Here is a 20,706-nt window from a genome sequence, read left to right on the forward strand (position 1 = left end):
TCAGAGGGAGACTCTCCATTTAGCCTACAGGATGATGGGGGTCCACATCAGAGCATCACAGGCAGGAAAACTCTCAGGCTATTTATCCTTCAGGCGCTCTGAGGTGTCAATAAAGACTCAGAGGGAAAAAAGGTCTTTTTCTTGATTTGGTGAAATCTGTCACTGTCCCGCAGAGTTCAAGGATCTGGAAAACAGTAATCCATCACTGCTGTGGCTCTCTGGACACTTGGCTCTGACCTTGAGCCACAAACAGCATTACTGATGTATTACAGCAACTGAGACTGAATCATTACACAAGAGAGGAGAGGACCTTTCGCGCACAGCCTGGCTCGCTCATGGATGGCTATAAATATGGATAGAGAGGTGTGATTTGAACAAAACGTATTATATGCGGAGTGAAAAGCACCGTGTGGGTGTTGATTTTGATTGAGCTGGAACTCCATGCAGAGCTGTCACTCCGAACCCCCCATCTGTGCTTAATGAATATGTATGGCTGCAAATGTGATATGTAAAACACACGAGGAGTGACGACTACGGTGTGACGGTGCTACAATACAACAATGTGCAAGATAGTTTTGTGATGTTTAAAGTATGTTTGGGCAGAGGGGCTTCACCTGGGTTTAGTCTTATGGACGCTACATGTAGTTTGTCACAGTTTTAATGAAGTATTCATGACCTGAAGCAACAGGGCAGGTTCAGGAAAGAAACGCGCATTAAAGGAATAAAAACTTCCTTTTCCATTAGCAGTCCTTGATTTGCAAATAACTTGCTAAATAAGCCTGATGCAGCAGAACTTTGGAGTGATGTGAAGGTCAGAGGGTGCATGATGGCTGAGTGTTTGAATCTTTTGGATTAATGCTGTAAAAGTGGATTCTGTCACAGGACTGGTTTGAGAAGATATTTTACATTACATTTGTTACGCTTTTACCCAAAGCGAGACACAATAAGAGCATTCAACCATGTGGATACAACCCAAAATTTGCAACTCATCATGCAGCTTTTTTTTTAGTATAGGCCAAGATGCAATACAACAGGTGGGTGTTCAGTCTGTGGAAGATATGCAAAGTTTCTGCTGCTCTGAGGTCAGTGGGGAGCTCTTTCCAGCATTGTGGAGCCGGGACAGGAGACGGTGGTGGTAGCTGGGTCCTCTTCGTAGTCAGAGAGTAACAGGCTGATTGGTAGTAGTAGAGAGTAGTGGAAACGCTGGGGTGTGATTTGAGCAGCTAACAGGAAGTAGTGCAGGGTGAAGAGTGGCGGTGTAGCATGGGTGAACTTTGGTAGACTGAAGACCGGTCAGGCTGCCGCTATCTGGATGAGCTGCAGAGGTCGGATGGCACATGCAGGCACATCAGCCAGGAGGGAGCTGCAGTAATGTAGTACCAGAACCAGACCGGGAGCTGGACGAGAGCCTGCGCTGGCTGATGGGTGAAGAACGGACTGATGTTGTGCAGCATGAATCTGCAGAATCAGGTTGCTGCTGGCAGCGAAGCACAGCTGGTCACCCGGTGTCACACAGGTTCCTTGCCGTCTGAGCCGGGGCATCACGGAGGTCTCGATGTTAGAAGAAAGGTGGTTAGAAGCTTCAGGTAGCGTGCAGACATCCACTCTGAGATGTCAACACAGATTCTCACTGCTGTCTGGGTTTCACGCCGGAGAAAAGACAGATTAATTGTCATCTGCATAGCTGTGGGAGGAAAAGCCATATGAGTGAATTATGTTTTTGTTGGGCTGAGTTTACTGTAACTGTTATTCAGTCAAGCTGGCTGCAGCTGCCGTCCTTGGAAAGCACAAAATACATCATAAAACTGATTTATTTTAATGGTTTAAGACACATCGAGGCGTCAGATCAGATATCTATCGTTCTAAAGGACACTTCCAAGCGACATTTTTACGTTACATTTGGAGAAGTTGTTGCCACAGGTGGTCAATGAGTATTATGTATCACTAAACGTGCATGGTGGGAAAATCAAACTGCAGCTATCAGACCTCTGCGTTGGCTCGGCTGCAGAAAAATAAAACCTAGAGAACTCATCCGGGCTGAAATAAATCAATTTGCATTCATATTCCTCAGGTAACCACAAACATTTATTTAATCTAAACCTAATTTAAACCAAGCTCCATCTGTCGTGCATTCCTTGTCTTTATTTCTTCTGTTTGTCTTGCTTCTTGCTGGATGCAAACATTTTCCCTCTGCAGAGAGCTCACTCGTTCTGCAGAGCAGGCGGCAGTAATGAACACTCGCTCTGAGTGAGTCTGCATTTTTAAATACACTTTCAAGGAGAAAGTGCAGCTGTATTAAATGTTAGTCTGGTGCTGTTGTGTAAATCAAACAAAAAAGCTGATGCGCTAAATCCTGCTTTAAGATTCTTGATCTTTACACTGTGAGCTTTAAAGTGAAAACGAGGTCAGTAAATCATTTTCTCTGCTAGTTTTGCCAAAACACCCGTCTGAGTCTTTCAGTCAGTCGTGTTTTACTGTCTGTAAAGTTGAACTCTGTTGATTCAAAGTAAACTGTGACTTCTACAAAAGCGCTGTCAGAGCTGATCTCCTCCCACACCGCCTCTGGTACGAGCCTCAGAAAATAAGAAACCTGCAAAAGAACTTTAAGGCAGAGATTTTATTGGCAACCGTACAATCCCATCAGATATGTAACGGTCAGTTTGTGCTGTGCAGTACGACAGATTCGAGCAGCATAAACTGATTTAAATAAACGTGTTGCCGTCCACATGATTAGTTCTTCTCCAGGTTTTCTGAGGACAGCCAGTGCAGCTTTTAAAACAGCATCTTTCCCTTAAATGTTGTCATAATCTGACCAGATTCTGATGAATTAAACGGGTCATTAGGAGCATATGTGCGATAAAAGAGCACTGATCTGTGTGATGGTCAAAGTTTCCCCTGATGCTTAACATCAGTGGCCCCATTTTATTGATTTTTAGCAAAATAAAAAATGACAAGGTGACCTCGACTTCAATTCTCTCATCACTGCCTTTGATATTTTCAATTTTTAAAGGACAGACTTCATTAGCTGGGACGTGTTACTCAGATAACTGCAGGACCAGCTCAGTCTCTGCACTAAGTGACGAGTAGAGACCGTGTGGGTTTGGTGCTGGACCCGAACAAACTGCAATGACAGTAAATAAGATGGAAAACCTTTGCAGCTTTATGCGTTCCTGCTCAGCTCTTAGACGACTTCCTCTAGTTCCACTCATGACAGCAAAGCCATGTCAGGTAAGCTGTTAAATACAGACAGCACCGAGGTTCTGTGGAAAAGAACGGCCGTGCTGCCGGAGAGGCATGTTTGTTCAGATAATTAGGTGATGGAAGTCAGGTGTGTCAGCTGAGGCAGGTGAGGTGAGTGCCTGCCTGATTGAAGAACTTAACGAAGACAAGTTTGTCAGAGTTGATAAGAAAAGCTCTGTACTGTTTAAATGAGCCTTTTATTTAAATAATTTGCTGAGAAAATCATCTGAATTTTACTTCAAACATTGAGCTTCTCTCTACCTTTGAGAAACATTTCAATAAGACTCAAATCTCCTGTCTTAAACTGACTCATAATGAACAGTAGATGAACAGAAATGAGTCTTCTGCTTGATTCAACACTTCAAAAGTATTTTTTACGACTCCACACTACTAACGCTAATTTAGTCATGTAGAAAAATACTCAAATCTGCTGCTGAGAGAGAAGAGAAATAAAGCTGAATGTAAGAAAATGATATTTTTGTGCGGCAAACGACGAGACTCTAAATCCACTTTATGGATGAAAACTAGGAAAATAGGCCTTTTGAACACAAAGAGATGAATTCCACTTCATCTTCAGAGAGGCTGAGATTAAGAGCTGTCCCATTGAATTGGGCCAGTTAGTCCAGCGTCCTCTTTCTCAGTATTATCTCAGTTTAGGAAGCAACTCAGCGCCAAATGTAGTGAATGAAACTGTGTTAATCTCATAAATATTCCCCAGAGACCAGCGGCAGGGTGGGACCATTTCATCCACAGCAGATAACCTTTCAAATGAACCCTGACTAAGAGCTCTCATTCTAAAACCATCATGGCGTGAGAAAAAAAATCTGAAGACAGGAGCTGCTCTGACATTTCAATCAACTCTTGTTGAGAGAAGAAGCAGATGCTGGCGTGTGGATGCAGAGCGTCGCAGCTGAGCACCGTCAACAGGCGACAGATGTGTCTGCAAGTTTTACTCTTCCTCCACCTGTAGGAGTTTAACAGCTGCCTGTGGTTGTTTTGACATTTTCTAATTTGCAAAATATAACAGTCAGAGTCTCAGAAGAAATGTGTCAGATTGATTTCAGCTTGTTAGGATTTTAACCTGCATCTGAAGAACTGGAGAATATTCTTAAAGACTATGATGAGTTGTGGTGGCTGTGGTTCATCGTGATGTTGTGTGCATGTGTTGTCTGTATTTGGTTGAAGTTGCCCACTGCATCGCCTTTTTAAAACAGACCACAAGAATTTGCAAAGTAATTACAGAAACTAAAGAATAAATCAGTATAAAAGGGATGTGGCCTGCGCTGATGTTGGCCTAAATGCGAAGCCCTTTTTGTGGCATGTGATGTGTTATTTTTAACTTTATTTAACATGATTTTAACATGCGTGCCACATAGCATTTCTCCCAGCGCTACAATCACACCAAAGGCGAGATGACAGGAATGAGGAGGGGGGGTGATGACAGCCATGCTGTGCTCTCTGCTGTGATGTCAGAGGGTAACCATCACATTGTGTCTGTTGCTTGGAGTGAAGTTGTGTGTGTGTATATATATATATATAAACCTGGTGATGACAGCTAAAACTGTGAAAAAGAGCAACTGTTTCTGTGATTCTGGTGTCATGAGCCAATCTGCCACTGTGTCTCTCCCAACTGATGTGCAGCCAAAAAAAAAAAAAGTTGTCATGAACCACATTGGACTCAGTGGGAGTTTCGCTTGAGCGGTCCAACCTGTGGCCTGCGTGCTGCTGACCCCTGACGACTGCACTGTCAGCGGCGCTCTCGCTGTCAGCATGGCTTTTTAACGGCGCTGGCCGGCTGACACGAAGAACAGCAGGAGCTAGACTGTGACACGGCCAGCAGCGGCGCACAGCTGAGAAGTCTTTTAACATCAATAAAAGTCACATTCATATTCTGGACGCATTTCCGTCCATCATGATGGATGCAGAGCCAGAAGCCTGTGCTGTCGTTTAAGAAACAGTCATGCGGTCCCATGGGGGTCTCCGATCAGATGGCAGGGGGCTGGTAATTATCCAGACTGCATAGTGTTTGCTGGAGCACACACCATCATGAGAGCTCTCCTCTTCCTTTCAGCTGCTTTATCAAATACACAGTTTTGATTTATTTTTGTAAACTGTGGCTGAGCAGAATGGAAAATAATGTCTCCATTTAACCAGCACAGCAACACAAGCTCCTCCAAAGCCTGATTCATCGAGCCTGACTGCAGCTCTCTTTAAGCTCGAGCTAACCCAGACGGCATCACGGCAGAGTGGACGCTTTTGTTTTACTGAACAGCTGCCTGCTGGTTTGTTATGATGCTGAGGAGCAGACTGACAAACCCTCTCAAAGTCTTTGCCACAATCCACAGCAGAAACCTCACAACTCGACAAACTGTTGATAGTCTAAACTTCTGTCTTACCTGCTTTAGTCTTTGAGTCAATAACCATAAAACACACTCTGGACAGGAGCTGCAGAACGGCGCCAATGTGATGAATCCAGACAAGGAAACCAAAGTATCCTTTAATGTTCGCCCCCATGCTAACTCAGTGTGGATGCATGCAAACTAAACCTGTTAACCTAAACCTAACCCGACTTTGATGCAGACCTCAACACAGATCTACATTCAGAGGTGGTGTCTGCTTTGTGCCCCTGAGAGAATCCGTTCTCGTCTGTTTCGCTGCATGTTCGCAGCATAATGACGACAGTTTCTCAGAACAAATGAAGCTCGCAGTCCTGGTGTCAGTTTTCCTATCGCAATCTCATTTTAATAATCCAATTTACGGCAGCACACTGTCACATAATCCAGGTTTAGTTGAAACAACATATTGCTGATGTAATTGTCTTCACCTCAAATCACTGAGGTGATGATCTTGAGTTATAATCTGAATTTATTTCCCCTTCTGACGCCAGCGTTTGTCATTACAGCTCGTCCTCTTGTTGTTCTCCCTAATGAGGTGTTATTGGAGGCATGGATGCACCCCCTCTGTAAATAATACCTGCTGACAAACACCCATTCATCTGGATCAGAGTCCTGTGTGTGTGTGTGTGTGTGTGTGTGTGTGTGTGTGTGTGTGTGTGTGCGTGCAGGCAGTGGGAGGCCCCATCACATCTCAAAGCTTTGTCCGTGTTATCGTTTCAGCTTGGAGAGAGAGGCGAGGTGGGCCCGTGACAAGAATTAGCCTGACATCTACAGCACCTGCCGGCTTCACAGGGCAGCAGACGGTGAAGTTATCTCCTCTCTGCAGACCGGTGCATATTAATGTCCATCAGAAATGTCACACGGTAGAAAAGAACCATCCAGTAGCAACTTTTAAAGGGCCAAATATGCACAGGTGTAAATTTATGGTGATCAGATCTGCTGCGTTTGGGCTCCACATAGCAGAGGAATGATTTTGCTTTTCGAGGTGTTTAAAATGTGTTCACCGACTGACCTCGTGTTCATTGATTCAACTTTCACAAAGGCTCTGCTTTTACAACAGATGCTACCGGGGGGAAAAAAAAGTCATGAATTACAACAGAGCAAAAAGAAAGGAAGTGCAGCTTAAAGGAAAAAAGATCCAATGTTTTATTTTCACACAACAGAAGTGCTTCTTACTAAAATATCTGTACAAATTCAGATGTTAACATTTACCCTCCGTTGTGTTATTATAGTTCAAAAGTGATGCACAGCCAGGACAGAAACCAAACCCGATTCCTCCAAACTGCTTCAAACGACCTTCAGTGACCTGATGTTCAGTGTGTGTGTTTCCCAGCATGCTCTGCTCATCACGTGGATTACATCCAAACTTCCAGGCGTCATGTTTGTCGGCTGTTTGGGGACATTTCTATGCTATGCTATGAAATTTTGGGATGAAAATGTGACTTTTTCTGATAACACAATAAATTCTGGTCACAGCAGTGTTTGATGGAAGAAACTTTGAGCAAATTCGTTGAGCAAAAAGCTGAAATGTGCAATTTTTTTTGGTCAAAATCCAGTCCTTTGCTTTAAGTCTAGCACAGAAGGATAAAAGCTGATTGTGTCTGGTCGACTGGTTTGGACCTGAATAACACCTGAATCAGCTCATTTCGCATCTCTGAATCTGCCTTTCAGAAAAAGAGATTTGTCTTTTGATATAAATAAAACGTTTTAGTTGGACTGATGATGGAACGGAGAGTGTATTTTTAGCCAACGGTAAAAACAGATCAGCGTCTGCCTCAGTGCTTTTACTATTCAAAACTACATTAAGAGCCGGAGGCAGGAAAGGCCCAGAAGAAGAAATCAATTCATAATATATGTAAAAATATTTGACTTAAGATGTAACGCAATGAAGGAGAATCGTGTTGGATAAACGCAAAAAGTTCATGGGAAAATGAGAAATGTTCAATGTGAACGGATACATTTTGCTTCCAGCAGGTGTAAACAAACAAAAATATAAACAACAACAAAAAAAAACAGCAAAAAACACAAAAACAACTGGAAATTGAATTAATTGGGCTCACTCACTCAAGTACATTACAATCACGATTGTTTTCCCACATTATCCACGTTGGAAAATGTATTTAAATCAGCTCAAACCCGACGAAGCTGCTTCAACTCTCATTCCAACGATTCCATGAAAAATACAGTTTTTCATTTCAAACATGTCACTGAAGCACAGAGAGAATCAATATAAAGTCAGAATTTGAAGATTTGCATCGTTAGATATTTACACTTGTTCCACTGACGGTGTTGACATATTATGAATTCAACACTTTGCATTGTTGCAGTCTTTACGGAAAAACCGACCACAGAAGCAAAAGCAGAACAAACCCAGAGAAGACGGAACATGACTGCGTGCTTCTGTTCGTGTCTTCCTGTCTTGTTGAGCCGCCGCTCGGGCTCAGTCTGTGGTGTAAAGCACTGAGGCTTGACGAGGCATCTCTGTCTCTGTCCGTCTCCTCAGCTCCTGCGCCGGGCAGGTCGGACCTCCACCTAAATGAAAAACTCTTTCTGGTTCTCGCTGGGGCCGTTCTGGGAGCTGCCGAACGCCAACTCGGGGCTCTCCTCGCTCGTCACGGTTTTCACTTCCTGGCTCTGACACGTCCCTTTCCTCCTGTAGAGGACTCGAGCCATGATGGCCAACGCAGACACGGTCACAAAGATGGCCACCGCGATCACACCTGCAAAGCAGAGAAGAGAAGAGGAAGGTCTCATTTCAGACGAAGATCACAATGACTTCTGCCAATACGTGCAGGTCTGTGTCTCACCAGTTCTGTTCTGGATTGAGGTCTAGACTCCTCCAGGACATTAGCAATGCTGTTTTGTGCTTTCTTTAGGGATCAGTGTCTTCTCACACAGACTGCAGCAGCTTTTCCTTCAGGATTCCTGTTTCTATGCTACAGTCATTTTACCCACTAGTAAAATAAGCTTCAGCTTTAATCAAGTGGTAATGAAAGTCCCGTACGATGAGTCAGGTACACCTGTCCCAGGTGCTCGACTATCATCATATATGTTGTGAATTTCAAAATAAAAGCCTCCCACACAATGAACATTGTGTTAAAGTCGTTAAGTGATGGATATTTTGAACAGGTTGGTAGATATTAGCTGTATAACTCAATGCTAAATTCACACTTCTTGCAGCTGAGTTTCAGTACCTGGATAATTTAACTGTCTGTCTGTCTGACTCATGGTTTCCACCACAGTGTGTGACATAGGCTCAAAAGCATGTCTGCAGGGCTGTCAGACAACAGAGTGTGTGACATTTATCTGCATCTATGTTGTTTTTCACATTTTGGTACATTTAAAATTTTTAGATTTTAGCATGCAGGTACCAGATTATAACTGAATGCATGGTGATTTATAATCTGGGACAGAAAAGAAGTGAAGAAGCAGAACATGAGGAAATGAAGCTTCTTCTTCTTAAAAGCAGCTGGTCAGTGGCGCAACAGGCGGAGAGAAAACATTACTTTTGCTCATCATTAGCAGCGCAGTCAGCTCATTTCCCCCAGGCTCTCCGGGTAATTTCAGCTATTAGAAGGTCTCTGCACTGATGTTAGCATTAAAAAAAAGTGCTTTTTTATGTGAACTTTAAAGTCATTTGTATTCTAATTAGTTGTGGTTTCCTTTGTGTGCTCAGACACAGTCACGCTGCTTGAGCGACAACTCAGGGCTTTCATTTAAACCGCTACACAGTATGCAAGTTTCATGAAAAAGCTCTTGTCTGACAAGCAATGAACATTTCAAAACAACTGACAGGTCTCCACTCAGATACATACACTGAAATGTGTAATATCAGGGTGCATGCTGCAGGTGTAAAAATACATGACAGGAGCGAGTTTTGAACTGCATCTTAACTGAAACTGATTGATGATAATGGTAGTGTGACAGGGAAGATCGTCGCTGCTACAGTACCTCCAATTAGAGCTGAGTCACTCCTGATGGCGTTCACCACAGGCTCACCTGTTCCCACTGATCCAGACTGGCCTGTAGCACACAGAGACACAGCAGATAGATGAAGAAGAGATGCAGAGGAAGCATCACAGGGGAGTAAAAAGACGAATAGAAGATGAGGGGGATCGTTTGTGATATGATAAGTAGGAATGGAGAAAGGCACTGCAGAGGGATGCTCAGTGGAGACATGCAGAGGCAAACAGGAATCATATCCAGCCTTATTGGACACCACAGCACATCCACACAGTCCTCTGTAAGAGTGACCTCAGGGGAAAGATACGGCAAAGGAAACTCTCCTCCTTGGCCTAAATTAACTGCCTCATCTCGAGGCCATTAACCCAATGCCATTACATTATTAGAGACCCAAAGGTCCCTTTGTGAAATCTGAGAGGCAGCACCCACACAGGAAGCTGGGCACTTCCGCTTATGATAACCTCAATATTCATTAATTTGAGCCCCTTGAGAAAGTAGGTACTCTGTAGGCACACACCTTCAGGAGCTATCACTATCCACCATTTCTGTGTTTGCTATTCATCCATCCTTATTTTTTGGGTAATGTGTGCCACGGTTTGCTCTTTTTTGTTGGATTTGAGTGAGCGTGGAGCCACATTAACAGACAGGTTTGCGGTTGCAGAACGCTGAGTCAAACTTTTGTTTTACGAGTGCTGACGTCGAACTGAAGTTTGAAATCTTGTTACCTTTTTGTGTGTTTTTGGACACATAAGTCTCAAGCCTCTGCGTCATATAGCAGTGACTGACTGACATCTGAGAGCCGGCGTTGTTTGGAGACGCGCTCACAGCTTGAGCAGACCACATCATACTGAATATTAGAGACCATGACTGTTAACACAAGTCTTTGTTTTCTCACCAGGCGGTGACAATGCCAGTAAAGAAAACAACAGTTTCCTCTGACCTGATAGGTGGTGTGTGGTTTCTGCTGCGTAGGGATTGGCTGAAGTGGAGCCACAAACGGACTGGACCAATGGGCCGGACACGGTGACGGGGCTGGTGCTCGGGTGGAGCAGAGCAGCTTTCAGGGGGCTGACGGAGTTAAAGAGGACGGCAGACAGACAGCCCGTGAAACCCAGAGAGGCGAGCCGAGACAGCTCCGGGTCCAACTCAGCAGAGTCTGGAGACAAAGACAGACAGAGACACAATCATAGGCCTTCACTGAATATAACAGGCATCAAACACTTTGCACCAGTCTCATTTACAAAACATTTATCAATTCTGCATTACTTTTTACAGTGTGTTTGCAGTGGCAGTGCAACACCTGGTTCTGTGAAGTCCCACAGCCTCTCATCTTATTAAGAACCTATTTCTTAGCCTGTCTCATGACATGACAAAGTAAATTACAGAGGTGTTGTGTCACTGTCTCTCTATGACGTCTGAGCTGTTTAACAGGCACACCAGGTGGAAAGGAATCAAGAGCGGAGGTGTTTTTCTTGCTTGATCTCTTTCATGCTGGGAAAGGTGGACCTGCTGGTTTAGTTAATAAGGTGGTCAAATCCCCCACATCGAGTGGCCTGATGTGTTTTTTGTCCATGTCGGATCAGAATCAGAGGCAATAGTTTCATCGCGCTAAACCCGCTGCATGAAAACACTGTCCTAACGCTGCAATACAACCACTATACCCAAGTGGGACCAGATGATTGGTCCAAAGAAGATGCAGTATGCATGAGGTGGCGCCATTGAATGACCCAACGAGAGAACATCCTCCACACTTAGCACAAGCACAGCAGCGAGTATGAAAGAAAAAACCCTCTCGCTGAGATGAGCTGCAGAATTAGCAGCAGGGAAATATCACAATCATCTCAGCAAACAGATTGGCTGATAAACACTAATGCACACGCTGCTCTTAATGAGCAAAGAAAAAGTCTGTTTTCTCCACTCGAGACAAATGCACTGATATTAAGCACCGTATGAAACCCTGCATTAGCTGCTAAGTTATACGCAGCTCTGTTTTTTTGCTTGTCTAGTACACCAGGAATTCCTCTAAAAGCCACAGTGGAGGGCAAACTGAAGCCAGATGAACAATCATAAACATCCTCAAATTACTGTGTTTTTTTAGTCATGTTACACTGTTTTTACCTGCTTAATCCTCTCGACAGCAGCTGTTCTGGGGAACCAACCATCACGATGATGAAAGTTTCCCTTCCTCGCTGTGTGGTAAGTCAGAACATCTCATCTCGATCAGTCTGTCTGAGTGCTCTGCAGCCTGAACGGCCTTGTCTGGGTTTTTTGTAGCCGCCTCACTTACCGTGCACTCTGCCAAGAACCAGCGACCTGATGGCATTGAACTCCACATCAGATGTCAGGTTGAAGTCCTCTTTGGTGTTCCGGTCAATCTGAGAAAAAATGATGGGTTCCACTTGAAAATGAGAAATAAAACCCTTGCAAACAAATTGCACTGTTTAAGAATAAGAAGTGACCTCCTTCAGCTGGATGATCGAAGCTCTTAAAAGCCTCTGCAGAAAATGGAAGGTTAAAAAGTCTGGAACAACACATCGCACCCTTAAAAGCCAAATGTTAATACATCAGAAAGCAGCTAAGGAGAGCAGATCGGAGTACTTTTCTGAACTGATATCTGGAAACATTCCCAAAGTTCCCTCCAGTTTTTTTCCATCCTTTGTGTTAATTCTGCCTCTTTTACCCAGTTTCAACCATCACAGTGTCAGTGAGAGAGAGCACAGTCTCCCATATGAACTCCTGCATCTCAGCCTTCACCGAGGAGGTGTTCCCCTGTTAGCCCCGTTAATTAGCAGATTTTCAACAACTCTCTGACCTCTGCTTCTTTTCCAGACAGCTTTAAGCATGCCGCTGTTCACCCAACGCTAAGCACACCTAACCTGTCTTTAAGGGACTACAGAACAATCTCAACACTTCTCCCGCCGGCCGCTAAAGTCCACCGACAGAGAGGATGCAGAGAAAACCAGGTGCCTCAGTGTTTAGTGCTGACTGAGAGGAATATTTCACTCTGTGTGTGTGTGTGTGTGTGTGTGTGTGTGTGTGTGTGTGTGTGTGTGTGTGTGTGTGCGTGTGTGTGTTACCTGCACGGAGACAGCGTCTGCCAGTCTGCTGATGGTCACAGCATGTAGCTGACCGTTGGCGAGGTTCCTCACTTTGCTCGTCAGGACCTCGGCGTCTTTGCTGCCATCCAGTCTGTATCTCACCTCCAGCTTGTCTGCACACACAAAGCAAGAAAAGACACACACCGGACCCCCCAATGAACAAATAAAGCTCTCACAACCAACCAACCAACCAACCAACCAACCAACACAAGCCACCTGACTGCTTGCAGGAAAAAATCACTAAAGTTTCCTCAAAATATTGTCTTTGCTGTGTCTGTCCTCGTCTACTTTGATGGAAATTTATTTTCGAGAGTATTAATATGTATCGAGAGATCTGGATGTTCCAGGGCAACAGCAGCGGAATAATAAGCTGAGGAGAATTCAATATTGTGCCAAGTGCTGCAAATAACGGTATGCAGTGTCAACTTAATTTATATGATTTCCACATAATTTCAGATGGATAATTTAATTCCATTCACATGAATAGCATGTAATGTCAGCAGGCTGTGCGGACGATAAGACAGCCAGGAAAAGGCTGGAAAGTGGATTTTCTATTTTAGAGTGCAAGTGCATAATAACTAGTGCATATTAAAACATCTGGACTGCAGAAACCCATGCGAGCATATCTTAATAGTAACTGTGAACGCATGTAAACCTGGTGAGGCCACAGTGTGAGAGACCTGGATATGAGAGCTTCTACAATGGAGGCAGAAAGAGAGAAAGTTTCCCCGAGTTCAGACTGATTCATTAATTATATTCTGTATCCCTGCTAATTATTTTTCACTCTTGCTGCCTTTTGTGATGTGCTTATTGAGACGAGAGGCAGCCTGGCGGTGCGTTCACACTGTAATGACCACGATTAACAAGCCGCAGGAGGTGACTGACTGACAGACGCCTCTGACTCTGTCAGCCGGCTCGTAGGTGGCGAAAAGCTGAAGGCTCAACTTTTCACCTTTCAGCAGTTGTTAACAAGTTCCACAGGTCCTCATTCGCCATTTGGTTCTAACGATGGGAGCTACATCTCTGAGGAGAATATGTTTATATCAACTCACTCTTGTTCTCTCTGGCGCTTTCAAGTTTCAGTTGCTATAATAATACATTTCAAAGATGACGCTCTTTCAGTCAACAGTGTAAAATGTCCAGCTGATGCTCCACAGAGAGCTCGCATAAATGACATCACACGAAGACAAACTGTTCATTAATTGGCACCCGCTGTTTAAGTGTTACACCTTTTAACCGTTTAAGCACTAAAGCAGATGCGCCTGCTGATTGAAATTAGTGGCAGCAAAATGTAACAGTTCACTATCATTGCAGATTGATTATAATTCAGTGTCATTAACATAATGTGTGCTCGGCGGCGCGGCAGCAGAGAAACAAATCGAGGCATTTACGGCACAATTTAGTCTGAAAGAAATGATCACCTCGTTTTTCAAATAAAAAGGGAAATGCGTCTTCAGGCAGGCTAGTTTAATCTATCCATCATTACATGGCAGGCTGGTTGTCTGTGATTATAGCGGGCGACCAACTGAGTTTGTGATGCCTTGTCAGGATTGGCTCTGCAAGAGACAATGTAATTACAACAATATATTTTATCATATTCATTCATATTTGTTTGATTTTCAGCTCTGCGGTCTTTGATGTTTTCAGAAACTTTCTCTGCTCACAGGTGCATTAAAACACAATAAAAAATGAAACAAAAGAATAGGAGGGCCGAGAAGTCATCATTCACAATGATGGATTAGTGAATGAAGCTTCATGTGACTAAAACTATCAGATTAAAAAGGATAAAGAAGGCAGATCCCATAAAAAAAGGCCAAAACCAACATTGTGTTCATCTGTCTCTCAACACTTTCTGTGGCCCTTTTACTCTCCAGGAGTAAATAAGGCATGTGCTGGGGACTATTTTCAGGAGCGGACTGATACTCACCAATACACATTCAGTGCTCTAGCAGGATGTGTATGTGGCATTGGACAAATATGGAGGCTTATGGCACAGAGGAGTGAGATGCATCAGGCTTGGACTACACAGACAAAACTTATAAAAGACCAAATCAGTGCAGAGTAGAAAATCTGTTTAAAGCATTAAGGCTGAGGTGACACCTCTTCACAGGTGCACTTACAGCTTCTCTCATTGCTAACAGCCGAGCATCACCAAAGCTGCTCACAGTGTTAGTTCAGAGTTTTATCACCAAAACAAACCCGTTCCAGGGTTTTGATGGGGTGCTTCAGTTTTAACGCAGCTACCTGCCGACTACCTGATCATCACGGTAACTCCAATAACCCGCCGGCCATCAGCGTCCTCCGGTCGGGGTTATTAAAGCAGCCTGTTCACAGTCGATTTACAGCTAATGTAGGTGGAATCCTGCTTATAATAGCTTCATCAGCCGTCTTTGTCCTTTCCCGTTCAAATGACCCCACTTGCTGCTCTTCTGCGAGAACTCACAACGAGCTAATTAAACAGTGAAGGGAACGGCAGCAGAGGAGAGCTGGATGAGAGCAGTAATAAGAGGAAGAAGAAGAAGGGGGGGGCGACAGGAAGCTGATTCAGTCACGATGTCTTGATATCAGCACCTTCAGCGTATTGTTTTCTAATGCAGAGCTGGATAACACGTCAGGTTGTTTCATTGATTAATGATGAGGTCTGCACTCATTTGCCAGTTTACTGGCTTTGCATACCTCATCATACCTCACCAGACTAAAGCTGCTCGGTTTTTGCTGAAATTACATTAAGAGAGGTGTTGATTCACCTGTTTGAGCATTTTGAAGGATGCAGTTTTGTGTTCAGAATGAGATAACTGAAGGTAATTAAATTCCCTTTTTCATGTTACCTCATTATTATTATGTTTTATGTATGAAATGCACATTTACATGAGCATGTTTTGTTTAATGCGTTAATACATTTGGAGTTTATGTAATTTGATTATCTGAAAGTTAACAGATTTTACATTAGCACTGAGCACCACAACTAAGCTTTCTATTTTTTGTACTTCAAAGATGCTTTTTCCTAAAGGCTCTATAAAGCCACCAACACATCAAGCTTAATGTGCACCACCACTTCTGACACCGTACTGGAGCATTCAGGGTCTTCCAGTGAAATGCAATGAATGAAAGAAGAGCAAACATAACAGGGCGAGTTACAGAAGCCGTGGAGCTTGTTTACAGGGTAAAGCAGGCGAAGAAACAAAAGCCGCCTTCATTCAGTCGAGAGATTTAGCTCCTGATGATGTGAAAGGCCAAGCCAAGCCATGGTGGTGGGAGGATCTGAGCGCTCACCGTGCTTGTTGAGCAGCAGAGCCAGGTACTCCCTGTGATAGGAGCCCACGTAGAGGAGCAGAGCGGGACTCTGGCTGGTCCTGAAGCTCAGGGACACGTTTTCTGCTCTCAGGCTCATGTCAGAGACGATGGAGGAGGGCAGGGCGCCGCTGCTCCTGTTCAGCTCGTTCAACACCAGCTCCTTGAAGGCGTAGCTGACGGATGTTCCTGACTTGAAGCTGGCCGAAACCTCTGCAGGGAGGGAGAGACAACGTCCAGGAGGTTAATTACAAAGCGCTGGCTGTTAAAAGCTGAGTTTGAAGAAGTGAAAGTTTGGCTCCCTGTCTTATTTCTCTTGTTAGTTAGGCTCTAACTTTTCTAACTCCCACTGAACAGTCCACTTTGCCACATCAACATTGTCTCCCAGAGACGACGTGCATTTAAATTTGAATGTGTATATAGAGCACATCCTCGCAGGCGCAGCTAATGTTTTAAGGGAACCGTATCAGTGATTCACTTACTGTACATACAGCGTCTGAGCTGCGCTGACAACACCTAATTAGTGAGCTGGAGAAAAAGCAGCCGCAGAAAAACCGCCTGACAGGTGAAAAGTACAACACGAAATTTGGCTGCTAATTATAACACAGTCGTGTGTCAGGGTTGTGATTTCCGCCGCAGATATACCTGTGGAGCTCCAACAGACAACACAGCTGGGCTCGTTAATTATTGAATACATATGAGGCTGTGTTACCGCGCTGACGTGATGACTCAATGTTCCTGTGATAGCTAGGTGTAAGAAAGTCTAGGTGTGCGCTCTTAGAAGAACTTTAAGTGACGCATGAAGTGAGAATAAACTCACAGGACGGCCAACCAGAGTTCCTTTACAGTCAATAAGTTTTACTATCAAAGGGTTTAAAAAGGACAAAATATTATTCAGGAAATGATCAGCTGTTTTCTGCACTAAGCAGACAGACAACCTCTTAAATACTGAGGACTTCAGAAAACCTCATAGCAGTATTTAAAGGCCAGTGTTTGACAGGAAAATTTAAAGTAATTGTACAGACTGACAATATGAAGCACACTGATTTTAAACATTCAGGCTGTAATGCTGCAAATGTAGAAGAGAGCTGGAACCTCGAATTAATTGAGGTTTAATTAATTAATTATGGTTTAAACACTTAATAACCCTTAATTACTTAATGGTTTAAACACAGACATCCAGAATTTGGTCCAGCACATGATGGGGTCCCAAAATCCCCAACATTTCCCACCAGCTCACTGTTCTGAAGTCAGCCGTTAACAGCTGACTAAAAAGCTAAAAAGGTTGAGGTCTCAACTTACAACTCATACAGCGTTTCATTAATCATTACAAAGATGGCTGAAGAAGAGCTGAACCCAAATCTGCTTCATCACTATGTTTCTGAACAGACCTACAGTACATGTGCACCATAACAGTCTTTGGAGGCTGCAGTGCATCTCCACGATGCGTACCTCTGTCGCAGAAGGCGCCGGCGTAAGCCGACGGGCCACAGTCGCAGGAAAAGCTGCTGGGTCTCTCCACGCAGCGACCCTGGTTCTGGCACAGCGAGCCATAGCTGCTGCAGTGGCCCGGACAACCCGCCTGAACGCCCGGGGTGATCTTCGCTCTCTCCTCCAGGTCCAGGGTGACGCCGTTCAGCTGCAGAGCCCGAATACAACCCCGAAAACCCTTCTGCCTGGACGCCGTGCCTCCTGAGTGTGCAGGGAAAACATTTTGATCTTAGGAGAATTTAACTGAAAAACATACAAATGTTTATTTAGTCGTGAGTCTTAGCAGCTCAGAGGACGTCCATACACTCTTTAAGTCACTGCAGACCATTTTTCAAAGAATACTGTCGGGTTTTTGTGCATTCTAATATATTTTTCCACCTTTTTCCAACTCTAACTGTATGTGTCATACCGTACAGAAATGAACAGAAAGCAAATCATATCAGCTCTGTGATCAAATTGCAGAGTGACAGTGACTGATACCTGATTTTAATATTAACAGTCACGTATACTCTGCACCTTCAGGGAAATGTGTCACCGTCCTCTGATTTTCTGAAATGATGCAGTGATGAAACACAGTGAAACACAAACTGGCAGGTGAAAAATTCAAGCAGTTGACTTTTTACTGGCTGTCTTTTTGCCAGCCGAGCACCTGCTGATTGTTGATACCTGGAAGGTTGGCGAGCTGTCAGTCTGTCTGTCAGTCTGCTGGTCCTGCCTGGCTGGCAGACTGTGGCAGAAAAACAGTTTCCCCTTTTCTAGGGCAGAATTTAAACTCCAAAAGTTATTGTTTTCTGACTTCTCGCGTTACAACCTCCAACTGTCCTCAGAGTTCAGGTTCTGCAACATTATAATTGTCTCAGAGTGCCAAACTGGCAACCTCAAGACTGTTATGATGAGATAAACAGCTTCCCAGGCCTGCAGAGTTGATGAGGTTCATATCAGGCCTGCAGTTTCATCAGGAGCTGTCAGGAAAGGACTAGCTTAACTAATGGACTGAGTTCAAACACTGTTCCAAGGTTACTGCAAGGAAACTGACCACTACAAACGCAACTCCTCACTGCACGGTCCGGAGGGTGTTTCTATCAATTTTCGAGGATTTTGTGTCAGTCGATTAAGTTTATATAAAGGAATTTCTTCCATCCACTCAGCCTTTATACCTTACATTGAGGTTTAGGAACAAGGATTGTTATAGCCTGATTGATCTCGCTTAAAGCTGTCACGTTCAACGTGGATCAATAACCAGAGACGGCACTGCAATATGTTCCCTGTGCAGTACGAACTGGGATGGGTGATGAGTTTTTCTGAGGGGTTTAGTTTCTGTCACTATCTGCTTGATTCAGGAGGAGCAGAGGAGAAGGAGATGGAAAACCGCCAGCCTCCCTGGGGTCACTGAAAATGTGCCGTGCGAGTCATTTTTCATGTGGCGTGTGGGTGAAAGAGAGACGGTAAAAGAGCGTGAGTAAAAGAAGGAAAGTGAGAGGAAGGCAGAGACGGAGCATTCAAGAGGTCCTGAGGTACACAAGGAGAAAAAGCCTGGCAGCCATTAACATCAACACGCTGCAGTAATGAGAGCTATCGCATGGTGTTGTTCTCCAAACAGAAATCATAATTATAGAGACAGAGAGATGGTGTGAATATTATATAACAATCCTTGAATTGCTTTTAATTTGTGCAGCACCCCGTCTCTCTCTCTCTCTCTCTCTCTCACACACACCTATAAACAACTGGCTGTTGAGCTGCAGGTGGATGTGCCCATCAGCAGGCGCGTCCTGCGTGGCAGCAGGGAGCTCGTCGAGGCGAAGCGACGCCTCTTTAACGTTGCGTTCGGCTCGAATGTGATGCCACCTGTCGTCGTTCAGGGGTAAGGCGGCCTTCACGCGAACCTCCAGCGGCCCGTTTCCCACATCGAAGGAGAAGAGGACCTCAGTGGAGGCTGCGTCAGGGGAGGGAGAAAATCAAGACTTAGTGTGCATGTTCAGAAGTCTCACCTCGTCTTCTGCGTCTCTCCTCAGCCTGTCCTTCACACGTCACACCTGTAGACAGGTGAGGTGCGCTCAGGCATGAAGACCGCATGCACAAGCTCCTGTCCCATTTCTCCAAGGGGATAATTCAATTGTTGTTGCTGTGTTTTCCTCTTTCATGGTCATGTTTATCTATAGCTGTGAAGCAAAACCTACAATATTTATTTTTCAAACACAGAAGAAGCAAAGAAAAATGCCTCTGGCCAACAGAGCTGCCGTAGCTGCACGTACAAACTCGCAGATGCATTAACAACAAACTCACCCTGCCTTGCTTCAAACACGCCGAACCTGTGTGATTTACTCAGCGATTGTGAGACCATAAAGTGCCTTTTCTCCTCTCCAACCCTCTCTTGTCTGTGTTTTTCTCTTATTACCCTCCTACCAAGGGCCAGGCTCACTCTGAAACCATAATTCCCTGTTACAGTTACACCACATGTGGAGGGAAGAATGTGAGGTGCATTTGCAGAGCCAGTCGAGCTCTGATAAGAAATATATTCCGAGTAAAGTCGTGTATAACTGAAGTGATGCAAATCCAAAGTGATACCTAACAGTTCACAAGGATGTCACACTAAAGAGCAGTTGTCATAGCAACACTTACAATGACTCTTTGACATGTAGTGGTCCTTGACAAGCAGGTACAGAGATGAAGAAGTACTTCAGGCTTCCTACAGCAACCAGCTACAAGGACGCAAAGCTCTTCGATATGATCGGCTACATTCGGTGCTTTTACAAGGCTGAAGTAACGGCTTTACTTCTTAATTCTCACAGATGCATTTCTGCTGGATATGTGCAGACAAAATAGTTCCCGTTCTGGTGACAAATGTGTGAATCCTGCTCCACAAATGATTTACAAATGACTGCTGATTTGGGAGTAATGGAGTATTCTGGTGTCATGTGGCTTCAATTTGGATAACTTCATGTTCACTGACTCCAAAATAAAAAGCCAAAAGCCTGAAAGCCAGAATAAATATATGAGATATTTACTTTCTCACTGCAGAGACTGTCCTCCTGTTGTCCAAAAACTGCACATTCATGTACTTTTGCTAATCAACACCCTGCACTGGTTCAAGCGGAGACATCGGATGAGCATCTGCAGCCTTCAGCCTGATTCTTACATAACCTGGTTTCTTACACTGTATTGTGTTGAAAAAGTAATCATAAACAGTTACCTGTATTTCTGTCAACACCAGCCACAATGGTAGATTC

The 20,706-nt window shown here is 44.2% G+C and overlaps 1 protein-coding gene across 1 annotated transcript in view; it reads right to left on the reverse strand.

Annotated features, from left to right (window-relative positions):
* Positions 1-6,753: 6,753 nt before the first annotated feature.
* LOC139341051 (contactin-associated protein-like 4) overlaps positions 6,754-20,706 on the reverse strand; it is a 58,510-nt gene continuing 44,557 nt past the window's right edge. The window contains exons 17-24 of the mRNA XM_070977317.1: positions 19,194-19,412; positions 17,441-17,680; positions 15,971-16,201; positions 12,677-12,810; positions 11,887-11,974; positions 10,540-10,755; positions 9,588-9,659; positions 6,754-8,356 (exon numbers count right to left, since the gene is read on the reverse strand). Of these exons, the coding sequence (XP_070833418.1) occupies positions 8,169-8,356; positions 9,588-9,659; positions 10,540-10,755; positions 11,887-11,974; positions 12,677-12,810; positions 15,971-16,201; positions 17,441-17,680; positions 19,194-19,412 (1,388 nt within the window). The 3' untranslated portion in view covers positions 6,754-8,168. The remainder of the gene's footprint in view (positions 8,357-9,587; positions 9,660-10,539; positions 10,756-11,886; positions 11,975-12,676; positions 12,811-15,970; positions 16,202-17,440; positions 17,681-19,193; positions 19,413-20,706) is intronic.

This window comes from Chaetodon trifascialis, chromosome 13, assembly GCF_039877785.1.
Source record: "Chaetodon trifascialis isolate fChaTrf1 chromosome 13, fChaTrf1.hap1, whole genome shotgun sequence".
Lineage (NCBI taxonomy): Eukaryota > Metazoa > Chordata > Actinopteri > Chaetodontiformes > Chaetodontidae > Chaetodon > Chaetodon trifascialis.